At 50.8% G+C, this 21892-nt stretch overlaps 1 protein-coding gene across 3 annotated transcripts in view; it reads left to right on the top strand.

Annotated features, from left to right (window-relative positions):
• ZDHHC8 (zinc finger DHHC-type palmitoyltransferase 8) overlaps window positions 1-21892 on the top strand; it is an 81255-nt gene that overhangs the window by 38120 nt on the left and 21243 nt on the right. For all 3 annotated transcript variants that reach the window (XM_043987171.1, XM_043987162.1, XM_043987179.1), the window contains exons 2-6: window positions 12721-12842; window positions 13936-14093; window positions 19500-19672; window positions 20236-20338; window positions 21025-21116. In XM_043987171.1, the coding sequence (XP_043843106.1) occupies window positions 12721-12842; window positions 13936-14093; window positions 19500-19672; window positions 20236-20338; window positions 21025-21116 (648 nt within the window). The remainder of the gene's footprint in view (window positions 1-12720; window positions 12843-13935; window positions 14094-19499; window positions 19673-20235; window positions 20339-21024; window positions 21117-21892) is intronic.

The raw sequence follows: 21892 nt of genomic DNA, 5'->3' as shown, positions 1-21892 counted from the left end.
CCAGTCAATGTTGGAGGTGGAATTTGCCTTCTGGTCTTCCTTGTTTCAAGGGAGGCTGCCCAGGCCCTGGGCCAGCCTGGCTTCCTACCTCTGTGGACAGTCTGCTTGGGCAGCCAGACCTTGGCGCTTCTGTAAGAAGCAGGGGCGTATTTCCAAGGGGGAGGCAGATTCTCCAGAACTGGGGCAAGTCAGCTAGCTCAGGTGAAGTTTGCTGTTTGGGCCAGGGTTGGTGTTGAGTGCAGACAAGTGTCGCTAGGGGGAGGCTTCAGGGGTGCAGCAAGGGGTCTGCCCCCTAAAATACATCACACCTTAGGCACAGAGAATCTAACCTTTGAGCCTCGGTTCTCTCCCCATGTTTACCCCACTACCAACTCCTGCCTTCTCATCTTCCCTTTGCTGATCACCTCCGCCTATCCCTGGTTGTGTGCACGCTGTCTTCCCCAATTTTATCTTTTTTTGGGGGGTGAGGCAATTGGAGTTAAGTGACTTGCCCAGGGTCACACAGCTAGTAAGTGTCAAGTGTCTGAGGCCAGATTTGAACTCAGGTCCTCCTGAATCCAGGGCCAGTGCTCTATCCACTGTGGCACCTAGCTGCCTTCTTCCCCAGTTTTATAAGCATTTGGAGAGCTCCAGATAGTGTGCCAAGCACCAAGCTCACCACTTTACAATTGTTATCACATTTGATACTCTCAAGCACCCTGGAAGATAAGTACTACTATTACCCTCATTTTATCTATCACTGAAGAAACTGAGGCAGGCAGAGGTTAAGTGACTCACCCAGGGTCACCCAGCTAGTATCTGAGGCTGGATTTGAACTCAGCTCTTCCTGACTCCAGGCCCAGCTCTCTACCCACTGCTCCCTGTGTCTGCACTGATCAGAGTGGTCCCTTCCAACATACCACGAGAAAGGAGGTGGCCTTTGGACAGGATCTGGGATTTCATCAGCATAGGGGACTCCTAGTGAGACTACTTCCTCCACTAATATCAGGTCACACCTTTTCTGCCTCTTAGTCTTAGAGGTGCCCCAAGGGGAGGGAGCCTGCCCTGGGCCATCTGTGGGTGGGCCTTAATGCTCTTCCCCATTGAGGAGGAGGCTGATATCCTACCCACCAGGCAGCCCTGCCTTGGCCGTTATCTTCAGTGTGGCTGACCACTTCTGGTTTTCTACATCATCTTTATTTCCAAAAAGATTCTTCCTCTGCCCCAGTGAGTGAGCAGCCAAGGGTTAGCCCCAAAGCTCACCGGGGCAGCATTTCAAAGTACAGTGGGCACCAGCCTGGCTCCTCCTGCCAACACTTCCATCGCCAAAGTTTCCCAAAGGAGGCAGGGCTCTGTCATTCAATGTACCACCAAGCCTGTATTAAGCACCTATTGTATGCTGGGGATGGAAAGGCAGAAGCAATGGAGAAGCCAAGTGGTAGATGAGTCACCCAAGGGTCCTAGTGGGCCACCCCCCCCATCTCCCCACCCCCACTCTGCCTTTGCCTCCTACACTCCAAAGGCCCCTCCTTCAGAAAACCTCCCATCCATTCCTTTGCCCCATTCTGGCATCTGTGCCATGCATCTGAGTTGGGAGGTGAAACAGAACCAGACCAGACCCATCATCGAAAGGGCGATGGGCTGGGGCCATCATCTGTCAAGGCATTTTAGTTATTTATTTCTCTATTTATTTAAATTTTTAAAAGTTTTTATTTAAAGTTTTGAGTTCCAAATTCTCTCTTTCCCTTCCTCCTTCCCCTCTCTCCTCCTTGAGGTGGCAAGCAATCAGATATAGGTTACACACGTGCAATTACGTAAAACATTTCCATGTTAGTCATTTTGTACAAGAAGACTCAAATGAAAGAAAAAAGAAAGAAAGTGAGAAATAGCATACTTCAGTCTGTGTTCCATCAATATCAGTTCTTGCTTTGGAGGTGGAGAGTAGGCTTCATCATTAGTCCTTTGGGATGGTCTTGGATCATTGTAATGCTGAGAGAAGTTAAGTCATTCATAGTTCTTCATCAAACAATATTGCTGTCTTTGTGTGCAATGTTCTCCTGGTTCTGCTCGCTTCACTATACATGAATTCATATAAGTCTTTCCAGGTTTTTCTGAAATCATCCTGATTGTCATTTCTATTTTTTATAGTATTTTATTTTTTCCAATTACATGTAAAGATAGTTTTCAACATTCATTTTTGTAAGATTCTGAGTTCCAAGTTTTTCTCCCTCCCTCACTTCCCTCCTCCCCCTCCCAAAGCCAGCAAGCAATCTGATATAGGTTATATATTACAATCATGTTAAACATATTTACACATTAGGCATTTTGTGAGATAAGAATCAGAACAAAAGGGAAAACCCACAAGAAAGATGAAACAAACAAATAAAAACAACAAAAGTTAAAATAGTATGTTCAATCTGCATTCAGACTCCATAGTTCTTTTTCTGTAGAACATTTTCCATCACGAGTCGTTTGGCATTGTCTTAGATCATTGTATTGCTGAGAAGAGCTAAGTATCACAAGTAATCATCACACAATGTCGCTAATACTGTGTACAATGTTCTCTTGGTTCTGCTTATTTTACTCAGCATCAATTCATTAAGTCTTTCCAGGTTTTTCTGAAATTCACCTGCTCATCATTTCTTACAGCACAATAGTCTTCCATCACGATCATATACCAGAACTTGTTTAGCCATTTCATTTATGGGCATCCCCTCAGTTTCCAATTCTTTGCCCTACAAAAAGAGTAGCTATAAATATTTTTGTACATGTGGGTCCTTTTCCCCTTTTTCTTTGACCTCTTTGGGATATAGACCTAGTAGTAGTATTGCTGGATCAAAGGGTATGCACAGTTGTATAGCTTTTTAGACATGGTTCCAAATTGCTCTCCAGAATGGTTGAATCAGTTCACAACTCCACCAACAATGCATTAGTGTTCCAATTTTTCCACAGCTTCTCCACCATTTATCATTTTCCTTTTTTGTCATATTAGCCAATCTGATAGGTGTGAGGTGGTACCTCAGAGTTGTTTTAATTTGCATTTCTCTGATCAATAGTGATTGAGAACATTTTTTTCATATGGGAATAGATAGCTTTAATTTCTTCATCTGAAAACTGCCTGTTCATGTCCTTTGACCATTTCTCAATTGGGGAATGATGTTTGGAGGCAGCATGGTGTGCCTCATTACCTTCAGATGGAAAATGGGAGGTTTAGATGAATCCTGGAAGTCCCTTCTTTGAATCTACTGGCAGCTCAGTGCTGGAGCTCTGGGCCTAGAATCAGGAAGACCCAAGTTCAAATCCAGCCTCAGACACTTACTTCCAGTGTCACCTCGGGCAAATTCGCTTAACCTTATTGGGCCTGTTTTTTCTTTTATCAAATGAAGGAATTGGACTAGATGGTCTCCAGGGTTCTTTTAGTTCTAGAGCAAGAACCCTTAAGGGAGGTGTGTGGTTTAATAGAAAGAACATTGCTTTCTGGTGTGACCTTTAAAATTTAATGTGTTGTCTAAAAAATCTAACGTGTCGTCGCCTTAAATTAGAAGCTTTAGCACCAGTCTGGGCATTAAGCATTTATTAAAGCATACTAGGTATTAGAAAAAAGAGAACACGTGGACTTAAGAAAAGGCCTATCTAGCCCAGAGTTCCAGCCTGGTCGGGTTCTTCTTCAAGTCCTCCACCACAAGCCTGCTTTAACCATGAACTCCTGCAAACTGAGTGTGGAAGCTTTTTATAGGTCTGGAGCAGAGGTGGTCTTTACACACTGCTTCAAGCTGATTGGTAGGTGTCTTCCAAATCCATTGGTTCACTGGACTTTTTTTTTTTTTTTTGCGGGGCAATGGGGGTTAAGTGACTTGCCTAGGGTCACACAGCTAGTAAGTGTCAAGTGTCTGAGGCTGGATTTGAACTCAGGTACTCCTGAATCCAGGGCCGGTGCTTTATCCACTGCGCCACCTAGCCGCCCCCTCACTGGACTTGAAGGTGGTCTGGAGTTGAGTTCAAAGTCCTTAGCTTCTGAGAACAATACCTCCTTAAGGGCAGCCAGGTGTGGTTACAGTCTGATTAACTTGAAGTAGGCTAAGGGGCAAAGTCAATCGCTTTCACTTAATTCAGTCAGTTTCACTCAATCTCCAGGTGAGCCTTTGAGTATCTGCCAAATCCCATTATTTTCTCATACTGGGCACTGAACTTGGAGTCATAGGATCTGAATTTGAATTCTCTCTATGCCACTTATGCCTGACTGGCCTTGGGCAAGTTGCCTCGCTGGACCTCAGCTTCATCTGTCAAATGACATCTTGGTCCTGGCTCTTTAGGCACTGGATTTGTGAAGTCGTACCTCTTGGTTGGCACTAGCTTGGCCCTCAAGTGAAGAAAGGCTGGTCAGAGGGTCTTGCCGATATGACCGCAATAAGGCTGGCAGAGCCTTTGCTCTCCTTGGTGGAGAAGGGGGAAAAAAGGGAAGGGAACAAGCATGTATTAAGTTCCTACTATGTGATAGGCACTGTGCTAAGCACAGTGTTTTTCAGTCGCATCTGACTCTTTGCCGCTCCATTTGGGGTTTTCTTGGCAAAGATACTGGAGCATTTTGTCATTTCCTTCTCCAGCTCATTTATAGACGAGGAAACTGAGGTAAACAGGTTAAAAGACTTGCCCAGGGTCACACAGCTAGTAAGTGCCTGAAGCTGGATTTGAACTCAGGTCTTCTTGACTCTAGGTCCTTCACTCTACCTACTATAGCGCCACCTAGCTGCCCCCAAGCAATTTATACAAACTATTTTATTTGATCTTCACAACAATGATCAGGAAGTACCTTGAAGAGGTAGGTCTAGAATTTGAACCCAGATCCTTTGACTTTACGCCCAGCAGGTTTTCTGCTACTCCAAGTTCCCATGTGATAATGATTTCTTCTGCAGGGTCTCTATATTTACAAAGCTTTATTATTTTGTGTTTTACCATGATCACATTTCCATCCAGGCTTGGCAGGGCTCCCCAAGGCTGCTTGGTGACTCGGGGCCTGGGGGCAGTCCCCCCACATCTTGGGGCCCAGCTCCAGGACCTGTCCTTGCTTGGCCGGGCTGGAGTCCTAGGGGTCTGACATTTGGTAAAGGTTAAGTGCTCCTGGTCCCCCTCCCCCTGCCTGGGACACAGGGTCCTTTGTGGGAGCCACAGCCTAACTGGCCTCATCTCAAAGGGCAGAGAGGAGCCAGCCTGGGGGGCAGTGGCGGCTGCCTCCCACTCTCTGCCCTTTAGCCAGGGAGCCAGTCAGGAGGGGACGTAGGGGAAGGGACGACTGATCAGAACAGAGGGGAGGCTGGGGGAGCAGCCTCAGAGAGGCCAGAGTGGAGCTGGCTTCATGAGGAGTTCAGGGAGGGAGTGACCACAGTGCCAGGCTAGTAGGAATGCTAACTGGCCATGAAACGAGGCACAGAGGAAGCCCTGTTGGCCAGAGGCAGTGTGGTATAGTGGATGGGGTGCTGGGCATGGAGTCTAGAAGACCTGGCTACAAATCCCTGTATGACCCCTGACCGAGACCCTCTCTGGGACTCAGTCTTCTCATCTGTAAAATGAGGGGATGAGACTCCAGCAGGAGACCCTGTATCCTATGAGCTTCTCTCACCAAGTCTGGGAAGGCCAGACTTCTAAGCTGCTTCCCTTCCCCACCTCCACATCCAAGTCACCAAGGATTTTAAAATTAACTTGTATTTTTATATCAACTTTATTTCCCAATATTCCCCTCCTTCATTCAGCCGGCCTTCCCTGGGAGCAAAGAATAAAAAAGAAAGAGAAAAAAACGGAGCCTTATGTCACAGCCAAAGGTTCCCCTCCACCAAGATGGGAAGGAGGTACATTTTCTTATCTCTTGATAAGAGACTGGAGGTAGCCAGGAATTAGGCCTCAGATGCTGAGCTCTGTGACCTTGGGCAAGTCACTTAACCTTTATCAGCCTCAGTTTCCTCAACGGTAAAATGTGATAATAATGAGACAGTATTTGTAAAGTACTTGGCATGATGCCTTGCACACAGCAGGAGATACATAAAGGATTGTTCCCTTCCTTCATGGCTGTAGCCCGCCTCATTTTTTATAGTTACACAACGTTCACTCTGGGTTTTTGTTCTTTCATTGTTATAGCCCGGCGGGCAGATTGTTTTCCTCTCTCTGCATCAGTTTATAAACATCTTCCTGTGCTTCTCTGAACTCTTCAATCAGTAAACTCTCTATGAAGGATCTGCTGTGTCCTGGGTCCTGGGCTGAGTCCTGCCCTCAGGGAGCTTACGGTCTAGTGGGGAGAGGTGAACAAATATATGTAAAAGCTATGGGCAGGATAAATAGGAAATGACGGAGGGAAGGCCCTGAAATTAAGTGGGGTTCGGGGAGGCTTCCTGTGGGAGGTGAGATTTTAGTTGGGACTTAAAGGAAGCTGGGGAGGTCAGCGGTCAGAGCAAAGGAGGGAGAGTGGGACAGAGACCTCAATGTAGATGGGCTCAGTGGCCGGGGTCACTGGATGTTGGAGGAGGGTAAATGGTGAGAAGGCTGTAATCCTAGATTTAGGGAGCTGCCCCCCTAAACTGAAGTATCCAAGGTCACGCAGCCAACATTTGTGATAGGTGAGATTTGAACCCAGGCCTTGTTGCCTTCCAGGCTGGCTCTCTCTCCACCACCCACCACGGGCTACCTCTGATGAGAGAGGGGAAAAGAAAGATTCCCCTTGAGTTGGGAGCGGAGTCCACTTCAGACATACCAGCTCCTTCTTGGAACTTATCCAGATGGCTGTGACACCAAAGCTTATTTCTTTGCTCCAGGTGAAACTTCACTGGTATCTCATAACAACAACAACAACAACTTCCATTGGCTCTTTGGCGTTTACAGCAGGCTTCCCTTAGAGCCACGCCGTGAGGGAAGTTATACAGTTGCTGTTTTCATCGTTTAACAGATAAGGAAACTGAGGCAGGATTCCAAGCCTGAGCTCAGGGCTCTGGGCTCCTGGCTTCTTCTTTCCCCGCTTGGACTGAAGAAGAGCTCTTTATTTGGTTAATGATTATGTGAGCAGGTGGGTGGAGGCCCCCAGGGAAGCCTCCTGATTGGCTGGGAGTGAACTTGGCCTTGTGGAATGGGTGATTGAGTTTAGGAGAGGGCAAAGCACCTGGCATAAAGCGAGCCCTTAATAAATGCTTGTTGATTGATTGATGGGGACAGGTGAATCTGAAATCAGGAGGGCGGGCATGGAGGGGACTTTGTCAATGTTACAGAATGTAGACGGTCCTGCCCTGGGAATCAGAAGCCTTGGCAGTTCTGCTTCTGACTTGCTGTGTGACCCTTCCCCTGTCTGGGCCTCAGTTTAGCCATCTGTAAAGTGAGAGGAGTTGGGCTTGATGAGTGTGAAGCTGGGACATTCTCTGAGTCTCTGGTCAAGAAGATGTTTTTTTAGCTGCTGAGCCTTAGAGAATCACGATGAGAGCCGAAACTAGCCAAGGGCCAATGTGGCTTTGTCCCAGGACACCCTGTGAGGGGAGGGCATGCTTCTTCCTCACAGTGACCACCAGCCTTTAATCCATTCTCTCCTGTGGTGGGTGGCTGCAATCCTTAGGGTCCTGTCATTTTGGTTTGTGAGACCCACCTTCTCCTTCTTAGGGCTCCCAGTTATGCCCCAACACCGGCGAGGGCTTCTCTCACTGGGTACAAATGATTCTTAGCTGCAGCTCAGATATCAAGATGACTCACTCATCCACTGAATCTCAGAGGAGAAAAAGCACTCTGGGACTTTCCAGTCCAACCCATTCTTGACCAGTACCCAAGAAGTGGGCATCTAGCCTTCAGTTGGAGTGTTCTAGGGAGGGGGCGCCCCAACCAGCCCCCACCGGTCCCTTGGACCCAAATCTGCCTCCCTGATTCTCCACCCCCCCACCCACTTTGCTTCTGGTCTTACCCTCTGTTGTCCACTAAAACAAGGCAAGTCTATCTCCCCAAGAACAACGCTGCCAAGTACATGCCTATAGGCCCCATATTCCTCCCAGCCTTCTCCAGACTAGACATTCCCAGGGCCATGACCTCAGAGCCCACCCTATCTTGGTCTCACTCCCCTGGGCCTTTCCCCAGCCAATCAATACCCCCTGTAAACCATGCTGCCCATGACTGAACGTGACTCCAGCTATGGGCTGAAGTGGGCAAAGGACAGTGGGACACGGTTCAGGAAGCTATGGTCCTCTCTCTGTATAGTGAGGAGGTGGATCCAATGATCCCAGCCCCCTGCAGCTCTCAATTTATATCCCTGTGGTTTTTGTGAGCCAGGTGTGTGTCCCGCCCCCACCCCGTGCCAGGATGAAATGGATCTGCTAGTCACCTGAGCCCTGGCTCTGCAGGACTACCCCCCTATGCCCGGCTCTTTATCAGTCTCTCTTTTCTGTCTGACCAGACATTCCCTTTGGGAGCTGATGCCTGCTTCCAAAGCTTTGTTAGGTAGGCTATGCCCTGGGTTCATCCTGCTTTCTGATGGAAAAAAAGACTTCCTTTGCTGTCTCTCCCTTCCTCCCCCACCAAGTCTTGGCCAACAGCTCAAAGGGATGACTCATCTCCCCTGTACACACCTCCTGGCCTCCTGGTCCACTGTCTGCCCATCAGTCATCACATGGGACGGGCACATGGAGTAGCTCGAAAGCCCTCACCCTTAAGGAGTCCTGCAGGGATATGGGCCACTGTGTAACCCTGGGCAAGACATCTCCGCCTGCGGCTTTAGTATCCCTATCTATAAAATGGGGATAATGACATCTACTTGGCAGGATTGTTGTGAGCGTCAAATGAGGTCATGTATGAAGAACTTTGAGGTGCTAAATAACTTTGAGCTGGTGGTGTTTTATCATCAGTTAGTAGAGATTCTTATCCCAGATGGAAGATTGGGGTAGTGGGAAATGAGAAGTGTGGAGGTGATGGGTGGAGATGTAGAGTGGCATAGGATCTCAGGGGTCATCTGGCCCAAGCCCCTTCAATTTACAGATGAGGAAACTGAGGCCCTTCCAAGTAAAGTGACTTACCCAAGGTCACTCAGGTAGTAAGTGGCTTCAAACCCAGATCCTTTGGCCCAATGTCTAGTGTTCTTCCTACCCCACCAAAGTGCTTTTCTGATGCCGTGGGGTGGCTGGTGGATGGGGAAGGGTAGACGGTGACAAAGGCAGGCAGGTGGTGGGAGGCTGCCATTCTCCTAAAGCTCAGGGCTTACTCTGTCACTCCCCTCCTCCACAAGCTGCCATAGCTCCCTGTTACCTGTGGCATCACATGCAGATACCTCCCTCAGGCCCTTCCAGTCTGGCTCCCACCCACCTTTCTCTCCTCAATACACCTAATTCCCCTTCTCAAGCTCCATGCTCTAGGGGAGTGCCTTTCTTGCTTTTTCCGAATGACGTGCCACCTCCCGTCTCCAGTCCTGCACTGGCCTCCCCCAGGCTTGCGAGGAACAGCCTCCTCCCCTGTCTGCCTCTGAGAATCCCTCATCTCCTTCAAAGTATCACCTTCTACACGAGCCCTTTCCTGGTCCTTCCAGCTGCTAGTGCCCCCTCCCCTCCCTCCGAAAACAGACCCAGGAATTGACCCGGAGTGTGTCTGGTTTGTGTCTCTGTGTGCACGTGTTATCCCCCTGAGAGCTTCTGGAAGGCAGAGACCCATTTCTGCTTGTGTCTCCAGCACCGGGCCCGGAGCTGGGGGACGTCAAGGGCTTGTTGGTTGGTGGCGATGGACAGAGGCAGTCGCCGGAGTCATGAGGGCAATCGCAATAGCAAGTGTGGCGACAAAGAGCAGGGGAGAGGGAGGGAGTGAGGACCGGGACAGTGAGTGATGTGTGAGAGAAAGGGCAGGGACGGGGGTGAAGATGGGAGCAGGGATGGGGGCCTCTGGGTACCACGGTCCAGGGATGCTCGTGCTGGCTTCTGGTGGCACAGAGATGTGAGAGAAGACCCTTCCCACCTGTGACAGGGCAGTGGGAGGGCCGCCTGCTGCCTTTGGGGTAAGGGCTGTGGGCTCGGGGGTAAGACTGATCTTGGCAAGGATAAGATGACAGAGTCTAGCTGAGTTCCTGGGGCATGGGCAGGCAGCTTGTGCTGTGGTGTGGTCTCCAATGCTGGCTCTGTGTGACCTTGGACAATTGACTTAGCCTCTCTGGGCCTCAGTTTCCTCCTTGGTAAAACTAAAGGGCTGTTGGGACAGCCTCTGAGATTCCTTGCAGCTCTGGCTTTCAGACCTCATGATCCTTTGCGAGCGGGGAGGGCAGGGCTGGCTCCTGCTGCTGCTAGGCCCCGGGGCGGGTGCTCTCCTCCTGTTTTCTTCCCGCCCACCTTCTGTGGACAGCCAGTCCCCATCAGCTCTTTGTGATGGGGCATGTGACAGCCTTGGCTGGCTGGGGAGGAGTGGGGGAGGGGTGTGGCAGGACAAGGTGTGTGTGTGTGTGTGTGTGTGTGTGTGTGTGTGTGTGTGTGTGTGTGTGTGTTGGGGGGGTCTTTGGAGAGTGGTGAAGCTCCAGAAAAAGTGGGGGGGGGGGTCCCTCTCCCATCCGTCCATCGGGCGGATTGGTGCTTGGTGCATCTGGCAGAGTCAAAGCCAGGATGCCGTCGCTCATTGTTCCCTCCGGGGGCAGGCTGACCCCGTTCCTCCATCCCAGAAGGAAGCGCGGTCTTGCTGACCCACCCCAAGCTTAATTGGATGACATTATAATTCCCTGTGTTCCTTGAGCCCAGGGGCCGGCAGTTCTCCTTGGGCCACGCACCGGACGCCTCACAGACTGAGCTGGACGGGACCTAAATCCAACCCCCTTGTTTTCCAAACAACAGCGAAGGCCAGAGGAGCCAGTGCCTCTGTCCATTTTACAGATTAAGTAACCGAGGCTCAGACAGATGAAGAGTTTGGCTCACAGTCATGCAGTTGGCTAAGTGTCTTCCTGACCCAAGACCAGTGAAGAGAGCCCTTCACGTGCAGTCAGAAGCCCTGTGTTCAAATCCTGGCCTTGGCTAATTTGTTTAACCTCTCTAGGTCTCTGCTCTGTAAACTAGAGGGAGATATTGGGGGTCGCTGGTCCCTTCCAGCTCTTGGTCTTCCTGCTCTCATCATCTAATGCGACATGGCCTGAGCAGGATTTCCTTCCAGGCATCCCTGACCAGTGGGCATCCGGCCCCGAGGCAGCCCCTTTTATTTTGGGACAGTTCCGATTCAGGGAACATTTCCAGATTTATCTTCTTCCTCCCTGCCCTGCAGCTTAGCATCACGGTGCATGGAGCTGGTCACACAAAGAGTGGTAAAGTCAGGATTTGAACCCAAGGCAGGGATCGTAGATCATCCAGTCCAATTCCCTCATTTTACAGAGAAGGAAACTGAGGACCAGGGAGACGTCAAGAGAAAGTGTCCAGAGGCAGATTTATGTCTTGGCACAAGGGAACACTTCCCAACGATCAACTCAGACTGTCACCAGGTAGAACTGGTTGTCTTGGGAGTGATGGGCGATCTCTCTAGAGGCCCTCCAGAGGAGGTTGGGTGACCAAGTGTCTGGGATGGCCAGTGTAGCAGCTGAAGTCAGAAAGAACTGAGTTGACATCCTGCCTCTGACACATACTAGCTGTGTGACCCTGGAAAAGTCACTTTACCTCTGTCTGCCTCGATTTCTTCACCTCTAAATGGAATAAATGGAGGAAACACCATTTATGAAGTGTTTACTGTGTGCCAAGCACAGTGCTAAGTACTAGAGATGCAAATGGCAAAGGAAGATAGAGCTTGCTCTCACCAGGGTTACAGGTTCAACTCTCAGGGTCCCATGGGAAGAGTTCCTACACCTCTGACAATATTTGTAGGGCTTGGATGGAAAAGTTTACAAAACACTCTGGAGACTTTATAATGTTCCACAAAAGGCAGTTACAAATGAATGAGGAGCATTGATTAAGTGCTTCCTGTATACCAGGCAGGTAGGTGAAACAGTGGAGAGAGAGAGAGAGAGAGAGAGAGAGAGAGAGAGAAAGAGAGCATTGAGACTAGAGTCAGGAAGACCTGATAGCACATGCTTGCATCCTTCCTTACCAGAAGTGATGATGTGGTGAGCTGATGATATTTTCCAGAGAAAGTAGTATGAAGAGGGGGGAATAGTAACAGGAAAACGGCCAAGCTGGACATAGGGAGGTCTCCCCAGTCCAGACAGCCCGAGTTCCCAAGATCCTCCAGGGCTATCGAGGGGACTGACACTCAGATACAGATGAGGCGATATGTCATCTGAGATCTCATCCGCCTCTGTCCATGTCACCTTTTGTTTCTGGCCTGAGATGAGAAAGATGAAGAAAAATACCCTTTGGGGGCAGCTAGGTGGCACAATGGATGGAGCACAGGCCCTTGGAGTCAGGAAGACCTGAGTTCAAATTTGGCCTCAGACACATAACACTTACTAGCTGTGTGACCCTGGGCAAGTCACTTAACCCCAATTGCCTCACAAAAAAAAAAAAAAGAAAAAGAAAAATACCCTTTGGACCCTTGCCTTGGGGAACATGGGCAACTGTAAAGTCACCTTGTGAGAAGTGGGGCTCAAGGATACAGGTTTTAGTCCAGGCTCTGGGCCTCTCTGAACCTCAGTCTCCTTCTTGGTGAAATGAGTGATTCTGGCTCCCCTATTACATACTTTGCTACCCAAGAGTTAACCCTGTGTAGTGGGGCTTCCACGACCCTGAGGACTGGCTGGCTTTTGAAGCACCACTCATCTCAGCCATTTCTGGTCTCTCTCTGCAGGTGCCCCTGGCTGACCAGAGCCATCTCCCCAGCTGTCCCCATCTACAATGGGATCGTTTTCCTCTTTGTGTTGGCCAACTTCAGCATGGCTACCTTCATGGACCCCGGGGTCTTCCCTCGAGGTAACAGGGAAATACTGGGAGATGGGCTGGGGCTCAGGGGCTGTGGCCACCACATCTAGGGGGCTTCTGTAGGCTGGGGTATAAGGTGGCCATTGGCTCAGTCATGTGTGCATTCCACAGGGGAAATGGGATGGTGCCTAATCACCGGCCAAGGGTGAGGAGCAGAGGTGGAGGTGGGAATCACAGAGGGAGACAAAACCAATGTAGGGCCCAGTGGGCGGCACCTGCAGAGCTAGGCTTTGAACCCAGGTCCTGACTCCACAGTTAATGCTCTTCCTACTAAGCCAAAGAAGAGCATTTATCATGCTAGGAGACCCCAGGGCTTAGAGTCAAGCAAAGCCTGAGATGGAGCCCAGAACTCCCACAGGGAAAGGGAGGAAGGTGGAGGAGTTTGTCTGGGGCATCTCCATTCCAATGGGCAGGAGGGTGACTTCATGCCCAGCACCCTCACGCTGCCCAGTGTTCTTCCTGACATTGGGCACAGGCTGGCCCTCCCCCTGCTCTCCCTTCCCCCCTCTCTTCTCCCCCCCTCCCCTATTCCTTCCCTCTCTCCTCTCTCCCCTCCCCCATCTTCCCCCCCCACACACACACTTTGGTCTCCACTAGGACTAGATGACTGACATGGCAAAAAGAGCTTTAGATTTGGATATGGGGCTTGAGTTCGAATTCTGCCTCTGTTCCTTACTTCCTAGGTGACACTAGACAAAGTCCTTTCTCTTCCCTGGTCCTCAGTTTCCTTCTCTGTAAAATGAGGGGATTGGACTGGATGATCTCAGATCTCTGACCTGGGTTCAAATCCTGGCTTCACCCCTATTTGTGTGACCTTGGGCAGGTCCCTTTTCCCTGTTTGGGCCTCATTTTTGTCCTCGGTCAGATGAACGAGGAGGGTGGACTTGTGCTCTCCAGAGTTCCCCTGATGGCAAAGATTTTGACCATCTGGGCTCTGGGCTGGGTCAGGCTCCAAGGCTGGTGCCAGGATCGGGGGCAGACCCTGGGCGTCCCCCTCCTCTGAGACGATGGCTTCATCTCCTGGGTGGTCTGAGGTGCCCCCAGTAACTCTGCTCCTTGACTTTGTCTTTTGGGGCGTGAGCAGCGGGTGAGGATGAGGACAAGGAGGATGACTTCCGGGCGCCGCTCTACAAGAACGTGGAGATCAAGGGGATCCAAGTGCGGATGAAGTGGTGTGGCACCTGCCATTTCTACAGGCCCCCTCGCTGTTCTCACTGCAGCGTCTGTGACAACTGTGTCGAGGTAACGGGCCAGCCCGGGGAGCAGGGAGTGAGGGGGAGGCCTGCGCCATCTATCGAGCAACTGGGGGGACCTGGGGCTGGGCTGGGGGCCTGGGGAAGCCTGAACCACTGAGCCAACAACCGGGGGGCCTGGGGCTGGCTCGAGCTCTGGACACAGGTAGAGGGAGGAGGAGCCCGGGAACATGGAGACGGGAGTTGGCGTCAGGAGGAGACAAAGGGATCCAGCGCCCACCGTGGGTGTTAAGACAACTGAATTCCGAGTCAAAGGGCCTGGCTTCAAATCCAGTTGTCCTCTCGGGCCCCTCTGCTTCTTCCTCCCCAAGACGAGGCTGTTGGACAAAGACTGTGAAGGCCCATTTAGCTCCAAGTCTGTCATCGCACACCTCAAGGTCATTGAGTCTCATTTTATAGAGAAGGACATTTAGACTCATCCAAAGAAAGTGACTTGTATTTAGCTGCCTGGCTCCTTTGGAATGCAGTCTTATTCCTAAGGCCTTTTTTCTTCGTTCATTCATTCGTTTGTTCATTCAACAAATAAGCATCGATTAAATGTCTACTTATGACTGTCTTTGGCTGTGGGCACCAGGGTGGGCACCAGTGGGTGAGGGATAGCAGTGTCCTATGAAAACAGAGACTACTAGGGTTGGGAGGTGACCTTCCCAGAGGCCATTGTAGGAATCCATTCCCCAGACAAGACACCACCTTCCCCTTCCCCGTTAGACCGGGAGCTCCTTGGCAGCAGGGACCAATCCTGACCTTCTTTGTATCCCTGGGGCTCAGTGCAGGGCCTGGCACATAGTAGGTGTTTAGTTGACTAACTGACATTGAGTGGGAGTCCATATGGAGACCCCCAGTGATAACCCTCTTGCCAGCTTGTTCCTTATGTTTTCCAAAGTCATCCCCCTGTGACTCGCATGAATCGCTTTTGCCCTGTGGCTCTTGCTAACTAACCCTCTCGGCTGATACTTGAACTTTTCCAAGGAGAGATCTTATGCACCGCCTGAACCTTCTCTTGGACAAAACATTCTCTGTTTCTTCACCTTTTCCTCACACTGAAGCCGTGCTGGTGGCCCTAAAGTTTGTCGGTGGCTCCCCCAGAGTGTGGTGCCCATGGCCGAGCGTCAGTCCTGATGTGGCCTGACCGGGACAGCCAGAAGTCAGGGGGACAACCACCTTGTGTATTCTGGGCGCCGGACGCTCATGGCTTGTTCAATCATTGTTTCAATAACCCTAATTTGGTCAGAGGTGGCAGCGCTTCTGCAGGGTAGCCAGGCTTGGAGAGGGCTAAGCCCAAGTCTACAGGCCCCGGGTTCAAGTCTCGTGGCTGTGACCCTTTCCCTCTCTATGGACACAAAATGAGAGAGTTGGATTAAATCATCTCTTAAGCAGCCCTTCCAGCTCTGAGATCCTTTGTTTTCTTTTCCAGGACTGCCCAACCTCATGCTCCCACATCCCCTGTTCTAAGCCCCCTCCCAGCTCTGACATCCCTTGTTCTAAGCCCCCTCCCAGCTCTGACATCCCCTGTTCTAAGGCCCCTCCTAGCCCTGACATCCCCTGTTCTAAGCCCCCTCCCAGCTCTGACATCCCCTGTTCTAAGCCCCCTCCCAGCTCTGACATCCCCTGTTCTAAGCCCCCTCCCAGCTCTGACATCCCCTGTTCTAAGCCCCCTCCCAGCTCTGACATCCCTTGTTCTAAAGACCCTCCCAGGTCTGGCATCCCTTGTTTTAAGTCCCCTTCCAGCCCTGACATCCCCTATTCTAAGGCCCCTCCTAGCCCTGACATTCCCTAGTCCATCTTCTAAAGTTTTTCCAGTACCAGTATCCTGTGATTCTAGGTATTAGAATTCTAGATCAATTGACTTGAGCCCTGAGGTCTGAATGCCCTCTGATGGCAGGGGACTACACTCAATAACCAGCCTCCTGATGCTGGGGCCCAAAGACTGAGCCAGCAAGGAGTCCTGTGCCAAGGGGCTGGGGTGAGCCCAGCTGGCTCTCCCGCGGAGCTCTGGACAATGTAAATACAGGGGTTGGCTATGCACCCAGAGAGGGACTGTATTACCCTGCATGCTCTTCTCTTGGTCTGCTGATCTGACACTACGTTTCTCAAGCCAGGTGGGGGCCGGGCCCCCAGAATGGGGTCATGTCCAGATCTCACTGCCTGCTGGACATTTCTACTGGCTATTCCTTGGCCATTGCTAACTCAGCATGTTCCAAACCGGTCATTATTGTTCCCTAAACCACCCCTCCCTGCCCAACTTCTCTATTGCTGCTGAAGCCCCCACGATCCTCCAAGTCACCCAGACTGGCGACTTTGGGGCCATCCTTGACTCCTGAGGGTCCTCTCTCACACTCGCATCTTTTCATTTCTACCTTCGTGGTGTGTCCCACATACATCCTTCTCTCTCTGGTCACGCGGCTGCCACCTGGTGGAGGCCCTCATCACTTCTTGTCCGACTCTTTGTGGTCCCATGGGCCCTTCCATCCTCCGCTATCTCTCCAAGTCTGTCCAAGCGCATGTTCTTGGCTCCCATGATGCTCTCTCACCATCTCATCCTCAGCCGTTCCCTGTTCCCTTTGTCCTCAGTCTTACCCAATGAGTCCCATCTGCTCATTATGTGGTATTTGACCTTCCAGTGAATGGTCTGAATTAATTTATGGCAAAGACATAGGAGGGAAGGGGGCAGCTAGGTGGCACAGTGGATAGAGCACCGGCCCTGGATTCAGGAGGACCTGAGTTCAAATCCGGCCTAAGACACTTAACACTTACTAGCTGTGTGACCCTGGGCAAGTCACTTAACCCCAATTGCCTCACAAAAAAAAACAAAAAACACACACACAAAAAAACTAACTAAATAAATAAATGGATGAATGAATGAATGAATGAATAAATAAATAAATAAGGATGGACTGATTTGACCTCCTTCTGTCCAAGGGCCTTTCCAAAGTCTTCTCCAGCCCCGTGATTCTTCAGCTTTACTTATAGTCCAACTCTCACAGCCATTCATCGCTACTGGAAAAACCACAACTTTGACCATATAGATCTTGGTGGGCAAGGTGATGTCTCTGCTTCTCGGTCTGTTGTCCAGATTTGCCAGAGCTTTCCTTCCAAGGAGCAATTTCATGGCTGCAGTCTGTGTCTACAAGAATAAAGAATCTGACCCTGCTTACATTTCTTCTCCCTCTGTTTGCCAGGAGGTAAAGGGGTCAGTTGCCAAGATCTCAGGGTTTTTTTGTTGTTGTTTTTTAGGGAGGCAAATGGGGTTAAGTGACTTGCCCAGAGTCTCACAGCTAGTAAAGTGTTAAGTGTCTGAGGTCGGATTTGAACTCAGGTCCTCCTGACTCCAGGGCCGGTGCTCTATCCACTGCGCCACCTAGCGGCCCCATTCTCAGTTTTTCTAATGTTAGCTTCAAGCAGACTTTCACACTCTCTTCTTTCGCCTTCATCAAGAGGCTTCTTCATTTCTCTGCACTTCCTGCATCCAAGGGGTATCATCTGCGCAGCTCGGATCATTGATATTTCTTTTGATTCACCAGCCCAGCATTTTGCATGATGTACTCTGCATGGAAGTTAAATTAATAAGAGGACAGTATACTGCCTTGTCCTCCCCATTTCCAATAGCTAACGGTTGCTTCTTAGACCACATAGAGGTTCCTCAGGAGGCAAATAGGATGATCTGGTCCTCCTATCTCTTTTTATTTTTATTTTTGGCAGGGCAATGGGGGTTAAGTGACTTGCCCAGGGTCACACAGCTAATAAGTGTCACCTGTCTGAGGCCGGATTTGAACTCAGGTCCTCCTGAATCCAGGGCCGGTGCTTTATCCACTGCACCACCTAGCTGCCCCATCTGATCTCTTTGAGGACTGGCCATGTTTTGTTGTGATCCACACCACCAAAAGCTTTAGTGTAGTCAGTGAAGCGGAAGTGGTCACACAGCTAGTAAATGTCTGCAGCCAGATTTGGATTCAGGGAGTTCCTGACTCCAGGCCCGGCACCTCCAGGAAGAGGGGCAGGTTCTCAGAGAGGAGCAGGGATCTCAGAAGAGGCTCCCCTGCTTTTGGACAGTTCTCCATGTGAGGGACCTTTCTCTTCTATGCAGCCCAAATCAGCCTCTTCTCCCTGGTCCTCCTATTCCTCCATTGCTTCTGGGGTCAAGCAGAACCAGGCTAATCCCTCTTCTGTGGGGCCGCCTTCCAGACATTTCCAGACACCGGCCTGACCAGCTCTCCCTCCAACCGGCCCCAGCCATCTCTCTTCTTGGTCTGAGGGAAGGAGCTCTTCACTCTGGAAATCACTGACCTGGAGAATGGGTATCCATGGGCTGGGTCTCCTGATAAAGCACAAGGGGTCCTGGCTCGGAGTCCCTGCTCTGAGCCTCACTGCTCTTTGATTTGGGGCAGGTCACTTAGGCTCGGTGGGCCTCAGTTTCCATAAAGGCAGGTGGGGGGGATTTCCTCTTAGAAGACAAAGGCCCCGAGAGCAGGGACTGACCCTCTTTTGTCTCTTTGTCTCCAGCGCCTGGCGCATAGTAGGTACTCTCAGCTCTGTGTATCATGGTGAATATTCAGGGCTTTGCCTCCACTGCCCACATGCCCACACGTGCAGGGGCCTGGACTCAATGATCACTTCAGGTCCTTTCCAGCTCTGGGTCTTGGGGTTTTGCTGCTAGTCACATCACTATTACCACCATCAGGCACTGGTGGGATGCCTCAGTGCATTATCTCACTGGAGTCTCCTAGGGCATCTGTTTAGCAGGTACTACTCTTACCCAATTTTATGGAGATAAGATGAGGACCCTGAGGTGAGAGAGGCACAGCCAGTGGTGTGCCCCAGCTGTAAGTGGAAGAGGCAGGATTTGAACCCAGGCCTTCCTGATTCAAGTTCTGGGCTCCAGCCTTTCCCCTCAGCTGCCTTACAATCAGAGGCCTCTTCAGCCCCCCTATAGCCTGAGGCACATGGCTTGAGGCCTGGGAGAGAGCTGGTGGGCTAGTGGAGGGATCATGGCCCCATGGTCAGCAATACCTGACTGTCTTCTCTCTCTCTCTCTCTCTCTCTCTCTCTCTCTCTCTCTCCTTCTCTTTCTTCTCTCTTTGTCTTTTTCTTTTGGTTTCCTCTTTCTCTCTGTCTCCCTCTCTCTTCCTCCTCCTCATCCTCTGTCTTCTTTCTTTCTTTTTTTCTTTCTTTCTTTCTTCTCCTCCTTCTCCTCCTCCTCCTCTCCCTTCCCCTTCCCCTTCTTCTTCCCCTTCTTCTTCTTCTTCTTCTTCTTCTTCTTCTTCTTCTTCTTCTTCTTCTTCTTCTTTTTCTTCCCTCTCCTTTCTCTCTTTTCCCTCTTCTCTCTTTTTGTCTTGCTCTTTCTGTCTTCTCTTTCTCTGTCTCCCTCTCTCCTCCTCCTCCTCTCTTTCCCCTGCAGGACTTTGACCATCACTGCCCCTGGGTCAACAACTGCATCGGGAGGCGCAACTACAGATACTTTTTCCTCTTTTTGCTGTCCCTCAGTGCACACATGGTCGGCGTGTTTGCCTTTGGGATGGTCTTTGTTCTCCACCACCCTGAACAGCTAGGGGCAGCCCACACAGCCATCACGTATCCTTGCCCCTTGGCCCGCCCCTGCCGCCTCCCTTCCTTTCCCCTTCCCTCACCTCCTTCTCTGTCTTTCCTCCTCTCCTTTGCCATCCCTTCCTTCCTCTTCCTCCTCCTCCTCTACCTCCCTTCCCTTTTCCCTGTCTTCCTTTCCTCCTTCCCATCCTTGTTTCCTTCCTTCTTCCCCTCATTTCCTTCTCCTCTTTCTTTACCCCTCCTTCCTCCTTCATTTTCTTCTTCCTTCCTCCCATTCCTTCCCATGCCTTCCTTCTCTTCCCCTGGGGAGGGTGGTGGTGGTGTTGGTCAGAGATAACTATGAGACATTAGCCTCTAATACTCCGGGGATGATAACTCCTCCCCATGGGTCATCGCAGCTGGGGAATGGGCTCGGTGTCCTGCCATCTTCCCGGGACCCTAGTCGGGTCTAGGAGAGGCTGGCTCCCATCCCAGGGCCCACAAGGGGAGCTGCCTGTCCCAGGCTCCAATTTTTGCTGTTTCCCACTTGTTGGGCTCCCATCTCCCTCCTCTCCCCTCCTCAAATGGACATTTACCTTAATGCCTCCCAGAATGGCGGTCATGTGTGTGGCCGGCCTCTTCTTCATTCCTGTCATCGGCCTCACTGGCTTCCATATTGTCCTGGTGGCCCGGGGCCGTACCACCAATGAGCAGGTAGGGACTCAGCTTTGCAGGAATCGGGGAAGAAGAGGTGGGTGTGTGTGGGTGGGTGCGAAGCCCCCTGGGTTTAGAGGCTCCTAGGAGCCAGGGGATCCTGGGCAAGCCCCTCCCAGCCTATTTGTAAAATGGTGATAGTAACCTTTGTACATCTTCCTTGTCTCAAGTGGTTGTTTTAAGGAAAGCAGACCTTCTGTGGCACCAAAGTGTTAGATAAATATGGGGAATTAATTATCTGGTATAAAAGTCTGCTGGGATGGTCATGCCATGGGTCTCCCCTCTCTGAGTCTCAACTTCCCCATGTGTAAAATGGGTGTAAATAATCCCAGTTTGCTCCGGGATCCCCAACATGTCACTCTCCATCATCAGAAAAGCCTGGCTCCGGAGTCAGAAGCCTGGGGCTCAGATCTCACCTCGGATGCTCACGTTTCTTCCTCTGTAAGATGAGGGGTCGGCGCACTTGCGCTCTGAGGTCTCCTGCTCCTGGAGCTCTGTCTGGCCTCCTTCTGATGGTGTCTCAGCTCGCATTTCTTATCCTTCTCTCACTTGATCTTCCCAAGAGCCCCAGGAGGGAGGGGCCGCTATTCCCATTATACAAAGGAGGAAAGAAACTGAGTCTCAGAGAAATGAAGCGACACAGACCCAGGCCTAATGGGTTGGGGGTGACGTGAATCTTTTTGCAGGTGACAGGCAAGTTCCGTGGAGGCGTTAATCCGTTCACTCGTGGATGCTATGGGAATGTAGAGCATGTACTTTGTAGCCCGCTGGCACCCAGGTAAGGTAGAGCTCTGTGTGCGTTGGGCCCCCCCCCCAGGTGAAGGAAATCTGGGTGTCTGTGCCCTCTGGATCCTCATCATTCGGTGCCTTCTTTTTGTTTGTTTGTTTGTTTGTGTTGTGTTTTTTTTTTTTGGCAGGGCAGTGGGGGTTAAGTGACTTGCCCAGGGTCACACAGCTAGTAAGTGTCAAGTGTCTGAGGCCAGATTTGAACTCAGGTACACCTGAATCCAGGGCTGGTGCTTTATCCACTGCGCCACCTAGCTGCCCCCATTCAGTGCCTTCTAAAGAATGCCAGACTCTAAGGACCCAGTTTCAGATTCTGGTTCTGCCACTTATTAATTGGTCTGGGGGTGGGGGAAGCACTGGCTCTGGAACCAGGGGACCCAGGTTCAAATCCTGTGTGTGATGCTTACGACCTGCAAGTTCCTTCATCTCCCTCAGCCTGTTTTTTCATCTGTAAAATGGAAGGGTTGGACTCAGTGGGCTCTAGGTCTCTTTAGCATTGGTTCTATAATAACTCTGCACAAATCTCTTCCGTACTCTGGGACATCTGTAAATGAGGGTGTTGGACTGGCTGGTCACAGAATCACAACATCGAGCCTGACGGGGCCTTGGTGGCCGCCTTGTCCAATCCCCACGGCAACACACCCAGCCAGTGGTTCTCGCATTGCTGATAGATGAGTGCCCGCCTTGGGGTGACCCAGGGCACTCACGCTTGGACCCCTCTGATTTTTAGGAGGGCGTTCTGAGGTTCCTTCCAGCTCAAAGTCCCAG

Source organism: Dromiciops gliroides, chromosome 1 (assembly GCF_019393635.1).
Source record: "Dromiciops gliroides isolate mDroGli1 chromosome 1, mDroGli1.pri, whole genome shotgun sequence".
NCBI lineage: Eukaryota > Metazoa > Chordata > Mammalia > Microbiotheria > Microbiotheriidae > Dromiciops > Dromiciops gliroides.
This window is presented reverse-complemented; position numbering and strand designations above follow the sequence as displayed.